Source organism: Aquarana catesbeiana, linkage group LG03 (assembly GCF_042186555.1).
Source record: "Aquarana catesbeiana isolate 2022-GZ linkage group LG03, ASM4218655v1, whole genome shotgun sequence".
NCBI classification, from domain to species: domain Eukaryota; kingdom Metazoa; phylum Chordata; class Amphibia; order Anura; family Ranidae; genus Aquarana; species Aquarana catesbeiana.
In genome coordinates, this window is record NC_133326.1 from 713,466,262 (window position 1) to 713,473,298 (window position 7,037).

Genomic DNA, 7,037 nt, shown 5'->3' on the forward strand with positions numbered 1-7,037 from the left:
TTTGACCCCAGATCTCATATTTAGGAGGTCCTGTCATGCTTTTTTCTATTACAAGGGATTTTTACATTCCTTGTAATAGGAATAAAAGTGACCCATTTTTTTTTAAACAGTGTAAATATAAAAAATAAAAAGGTAAAATAAATAAGAAAAAAAAATTTAAACGTGCCATGTCCCGCCGAGCTCGCATGCACATGTGAGGTATCGCCACGATCGGTAGAGTGAGAACAATAATTCTAGCACTAGACCTCCTCTGTAACTTAAAACATGCAACCTGTAGATTTTTTTTAACGTTGCCTTTGGAGATTTTAAGGGTAAAAGTTTGTCGCCATTCCATGAGCGGGCGCAATTTTGAAGCGTGACATGTTGGGTTTCAATTTACTCAGCGTAACATTATCTTTCACAATATAAAAAAAATTGGGCTAACTTTACTGTTGTCTTATTTTTTAATTAAAAAAAGTGTATTTTTTCAAAAAAAAAGTGCGCTTTTAAGACCGCTGCAAAATACAGCGTGACAGAAAGTTTTGCAACGACCGCCATTTTATACTCTAGGGTGTTAGAAAAGAAAATGCATAATGTTTGGGGGTTCTAAGTAATTTTCTAGCAAAAAATTGTTTTTAACTTGTAAACACCACATCTCAAAAAGAGGCTCGGTCCTTAAGTAGTTAATACTGATCTGGATCAGCCTCACCCTGTGTAGGAGGAAGTGACCCTCCCAACTGCATTCTTCTCCGGTGTCAGAGATTTTCACTTTCATTTCTCTCTTCTACTGTCAGCGATGGCGTCTGCTAACCTGAGAGCTGAGCTGGAATGTTCTGTCTGTCTGGACATTTATACAGATCCTGTAATGCTGAGATGTGGTCACAACTTCTGCCGGGTCTGTATTGATCGTGTGCTGGATACACAGGAGGCGTCTGGAGGATATTCCTGTCCTGAATGCAGAGAGAAGTTTCCGGATCGGCCTGCACTGCAGAGGAACATAACACTACGTAACATAGTGGAGAATTTCCTGTCTGCTCAGCCAGATCACAAGGAGTCCGGGGTCTTCTGTACTTACTGTGTGGACTCTCCTGTACCTGCTGTTAGATCCTGTCTGCACTGTGAGGTTTCTCTGTGTGATAAACACCTGAGAGTCCACAAAAAGTCCCCAGAACACATCTTATGTGACCCCACCTTGTCCATGGAGAGCAGGAAATGCTCCGTCCATAAGAAGATCCTGGAGTATTACTGCACTGAGGATGAGACCTGTATCTGTGTGTCCTGTACTTTGGCTGGAGAACATCGAGGACACCAGGTGGAGATGATGGATGAGGCTTCTGAGAAGAAGAAGGAGACACTGAGGAATGTTCTGCAGAACCTTCTGACAAAGAGAGAGGAGACGGAGGAAAGAGTCCAGAGTCTGCAGGAACACAGGAGGAAAGTAGAAGAAAAAGCATCTGGTGACACCGAGAGAGTCACTGTCCTGTTTAGAGATCTCAGGAGACGTCTGGAAGACCTGGAGAAGAGAGTCCTGAGGGAAATCTCCGGGAGGGCAGAGCGGATCTCCATCTCCATCCGGGATCTGGAAATAAAGAAGGAGGAGCTGTCCAGGAAGATGCGTCACATTGAGGAGCTGTGTAACATGACGGATCCACTGACTGTCTTACAGGAATCAGACACAGGTGACTTGTGTGATACTGAGGATGGACATAATGAGGACAGAGAGAGACATGAGAAGCTCCTCCATGATGGAGGGTGTCTGGATGTGGATGGGATATCACACACATTACACACATTATCTGATATAATAACAGAGGTAAATGTATCATTCTATATACAGGGAGCTGCAGACATATTACTGGATCTAAACACAGCTAATAATAATCTCCATATATCAGATGACAGGAAAACTGTATCCAGGTCAGATAGAAAACAGAATCATCCAGAAACACCAGAGAGATTTCAGTATTATCTTCAGGTGTTGAGCAGTCGGAGTTTCTCCTCAGGGAGACATTACTGGGAAGTGGATGTCGGGGGATCAGATTGGTGGAAAGTCGGGATGTGTTACCCCAGTATAGACAGGAGAGGGGGAGTGCAGTCACTGATTGGAAATAGTAACAAGTCCTGGGGTTTGTGGAGGAAAGGTGATCAGTATGTGGTGATACATGACAGTAAAGAGATCTTCTTACCCCCCAATATCTCCAGTAACAGAGTCAGGATATATCTGGATTATGAGGTCGGACGGATCTCCTTTTATGATCTGTGTGACCCGATCCGACATCTCCACACCTTCACCACCACCTTCACTGAGCCCCTCCATGCTGTGATAGGTGTATGGAGAGGATGTATAAAGATCTGTGGGGGGAATAGGGAATAATAGTCATAGTGAGAACTCCGCCCAGAGACTGGTGATGTCACAGGGATGGGTAGTGGGATTGGTAGAATATTCAGCCAATAGGATGAAGCAGTGGGAGGGACTTCAGTCAGTGCCCTGCAGGTTTTTGTTAAATGTGAGATTTCTCCCTCTGTCACTCCCTGTGATTGGGTAGGAGATCTCTCCAGTTACTGGAGTAACAGTGAATCACATGTTCCTATTTGTCAGTAAATAGGGGTGTGGCCTATCTATATAATTATCTATCTATCTATCTATCTATCTATCTATCTATCTATCTATCTATCTATCTATCTATCCCATGACAATTACTTTCATTGTAATGATTAAGCAGAAAGTTATCACATTGTGTGACATCAGCAATCTCCTCCTCTGGCCCCTCCCCCTACTCTCTGCCCCTCCCCCCGTACCCTCTGCTCCTCCACCGCTACTCTCTGCCCCTCCCCCACATGCAGTCACTCTGTGCGGGGTGCAGTGCAGTCGCTGTGATTGGATAGGATGGGGTCACCTCTCCTCTCTTTCCTCCTCCTATTCCATACAATCTATACTATACTGCTAAGATACTAAAATGTGATGTATCATTAAAGTGTATGTCCACCCATAATGTTTTCTTTTCTTAGTTTTGGATGGAGTGGGGGAGAATTAGAACCCCTGTCAGGTTTTTACTGCTATCCAGATCTCCATTAAAGAGATTTCCCCTCACTTCCTGTCCCGGTGACAAGATTTTACCAAGCAGGAAGTGAGGGGAGCTCTCCACAATTATAATAAAATCTGACTGGGACTCTAGTCTTCCCCTATTCTACTAAAAATGTATGTCTGATTTCCTCTCACTTCCTGCCCGGTACAATGTTGTCAGCAGGACAGGAAGTGAGGGGAATCCCCAGATAGCAGTAAAAACCCAACAGGGGTTCTAATCCTCCCTCACTCCATCCAAAACTATAAAGAAAAGTTCTTAGCTTGGCATAGACTTTAGTAGAATGTATCAGTAATATAATTGTGTTGGTGTCACTGTTATCAGCACTGAGATGTATATTGCTGTGCAGCATGTTCTCCGGTCTCACCCTCATCTTCCACCCCAGAGAGGACAATACCTTACAGAGACACGGCATACATTAGGCTGGTAATATGTAGAATATACGGGAAGCCAAAGAGGGTGAGACCGGAGAACACAATCAGGGCTGCTGTTAGAAATCATGGGGCCCTGTACATTACCTGACAGGGACCCCCCAGCCTGGATGGGTGTGTGGGGTCAGGTGTATGGCTCTGAACACGGCTTCAGCTGCATGAACAAATTACTCATTTATGCGGCCAGAGTACCTGTGGGAAGGAACCATAATTACGTTTTTTTTACAATTTAATTTTTTACATTTTTTAACAGCCCTGTAAGGGGGGGGGGGGGTTGGTGAAATATCAGGGGTCTAAACAGACTCCTGATGATTCACTCTTGTGACAGAGGAGGAGATTGAGGACAGAAATCCCCAATCCTTTCTCTGCAGAGAATGAATGAACAGGAGGTGCTCTGTACAGAGGCTTTCTGTTCATTCACAAACTGAAGCATGGTAAACACACTTCAATTATGGATGAACACAGAAGTGATCAGTATCAATCACTCACTGTGTTCATTCAGGAAAGGTAAAGATAAATTTGACAAATTTACTGGTCCTCCTCTGTGCTCGCAGCAGCTGACAGCCAGCGGGAGGGAGATGAAAAGAAGCTGGAAGATCTAAGGGGCACAGGGGGATCAGAGCTGAATGGAATGGGGATTGTGGACAGGAGAAGGGTGATCGGAGGAGTGGTTGGACAGTCACTGAAACCGATCCCCCTGGAGCAACCACCAGGAAGGAGAAGTCATCTGTACTGCGGGGGAGATGGTGGGGGCTCTTAGCTGTGATCAGCAGCTTTTTGAACTGTCTGCACCATAAAGCTGCCCAGACCCCATACAGGAGGGCCGGTTCTACCCCCTCTGTGGCCCTGAACACGCTGAACAGCAATATACATCACAATGCTGGTAACAGTCACACCATCTGATTGGGTCTCATGCTCTAGGGTTCCCCAAATATGTCCCAATCCCTGGGGGCCCAAATATGTCCCATTCTGCCTAAAAATCTAATATTGTCTGGGGGCCCCAAACATTTCCAAGGGTCTGGTGGCAGCCAAAGAGTTACAGAAGAGGCGGCCAACTTGGGTACTTCAGTGGGATGGGGGCACAAAAATGGCAGAACCTGCAACCTATACTGCTATAGTTTACAGCTCATGGGGGGCACTTTGACTTTTTGTCTTGGGTGCTAAAAGGAGTCTGTCTGGGGCCCCAAGTGTGTCTCAATACCTAGGGATCCTATATGAGGCTTTTTTTTTTTTTTTTTTTGAGATCCAAGTATATCACATTGTTTTGGGACCCCAAATGGTCTTAAAGAGACTCTGTCACTTGTCCACTCAGGGCCCATCCCGACCCCTTTATATACCCCATAATTGCTCTCCTCTGCTGCTCCATTCCTCCCCTCATGTAAGTTCCATGTTGGAATATGTCAGAGCTTACACAGGATTGATGATGTCACCCCTCCCTCATGTGACAGTATTCAAGCCTGGTGATTGGCTGCTTAGGCCTGAGCATTGTATGCTGGGAGAAAATCACATGATCCCTCATACCCGGGAAATTGGGAACCTAGCAAGGGCTTTGATGGAGCAGCAACATATTGGGGAACAGCAAAGGAGAATATATAGGGGGGTTGGACGGTTTTCAAGAGAACCTCCCACTTTACCCTGAAAGGACAAAGTGGGTGGAGTCTCTTTATCCCGCCTCTGGGCCGGCCAAACGTTCCTTAGTCAGTATGACTATGTTCAGTGGTAAGAGGTGATGGGGTGCACTGATCTGGGGGTGCAGTGTTTACCTGGAGAGATGTACTTACTGTTATTTATAGATTGCAATATAACAGTGTACACTTCTCCGGCTCTGAGTGTGGATGTACATGGAGACTCTATAGGGGGTGTACGGCTGCTGCATTACTTACAGAAGGGGCGGGGCATTATTTCCTATGGCTCCTCCCAGTACATAATCATTATGTATAGTGAGATGGGACATTGTATAGAGAGCTGGACCTGAGACAGAGCGCAGAGTGTAACATGATTTATGGGAGGCACAGATGGAGGTGTACTGGCCCTTTAAGACCAAATCTATCTATCTATCTATCTATCTATCTATCTATCTATCTATCTATCTATCTATCTATCTATCTATCTATCCTTCTATCTATCAAGATTACAATATGTAGTAAAATTAGAATATAATAAGTTTGAAGATTGTGTCATTCTTTTCATCATATATCGCTGTCATCTTGTATGATTGATAAGTGTATCTACATTATTATATCATATATTATATCACTTTTATAATGGATCCAAATATAATGTGTCCCCATAGAATAGATCACCAATATAATTCTATGGGATCACTTTTATAACTACTGATTTAATATTGTATCACTTATACTGATTTTTATGTTTTTGATTTATTTGATTTTTAGATTTAAGTCACATGATAATTGCGCAAATGTTTATCAAAATAATATTTTTGCTGAAAATACAGGAAAATCATTATTAGCGGATACAAATACAACATAACTTACAAAATTCCTTCTAATTCTAGAACATGAACCTGTATTGAGCTAATAAATAACAAATATTTGTAAATTTTAAATTGTGTTTTTTTTTGTAAACCAGTGTGAATTGAAGGAACACAGAACTGTAAATAGGCGACTTACACTGACCAATGGCGGAAGCCAGTTGGGATTGAGAAAAATTTTACAACACACCCCACTAAGGACTTTCATGGTATCATTGAACTCACAACACTAAATACAGTGTAAAATCATTATGTTTATTACAAAAGTTATACAAAATCATTAATAAATACATCACACACCAGCGACAAAATGTAATAATAATAAAAAAAGTAAAGGGAACCAAGCCCCTTCAAAGACTGGATGTCTTCATATAGTCCCCCACAAATGTAAGAAACCGTATGTCCAGCCTTCCTGCCGACATGTTTCGCGGGGTAACCGCTTCCTCAGGAGTTTTAGAAGGAGTAATAATCTGCAGAGCACAAGACACAAATCATAGCACACCAACAAAACATGTATAGACAAACAATATGTGCCAATGTATACATCTATGATAAAATACACATACACATGTCCACACAAGATACACACACATAATGAATTCACTATATGTAATGCATCACCACATGCACTGTGCAAGAAACTCATATTACCAATGAAAACAGGAGAAGGGGGGGCAACACTCACCCAAAAATTCAAACGGACCCATCCAGGAAGGGAACGCCACACATGTTGGTCTCCCCGGTCAGTGTGGAAGCCAGGTAAGGTGAGGGCTAATAAACTCTATTTGATATAAGTATTTCTTAATATTATAGCATTGTAAGGGTAGCCAACCAGACATTGTACATAGTGTACAGAGTACTCTATATACACACCAAGGAGATGTAAGGATCCTAAAATGTAAAATGTGTGATCAAAGAAATAGGAATTCTTCAAAAGTACTAGCTGGTCAAAACCAAACCTATATAGATAAGTAGAGAGAAATCATTAGAGATGGGCCAAACACCCCTGGGTTCAGTTCACAGCAGAACTCCTGAACAGGGGAAAAAGTC

At 42.9% G+C, this 7,037-nt stretch overlaps 1 protein-coding gene across 1 annotated transcript; it reads left to right on the top strand.

The window, feature by feature from the left end:
• The first annotated feature begins 545 nt into the window (after window positions 1-545).
• Window positions 546-6,062, top strand: LOC141133669 (E3 ubiquitin-protein ligase TRIM39-like). Its single transcript, XM_073623166.1, has one exon. The coding sequence runs from the start codon at window positions 776-778 to the stop codon at window positions 2,351-2,353; it is 1,578 nt and encodes a 525-aa protein (XP_073479267.1). The 5' UTR covers window positions 546-775; the 3' UTR covers window positions 2,354-6,062.
• The last annotated feature ends 975 nt before the right edge of the window (window positions 6,063-7,037 follow it).

Bases quoted from the DNA above. Each gene is read 5' to 3' on its own strand.
- LOC141133669 (XM_073623166.1), top strand. From the start codon at position 776: ATGGCGTCTGCTAACCTGAGAGCTGAGCTGGAATGTTCTGTCTGTCTG.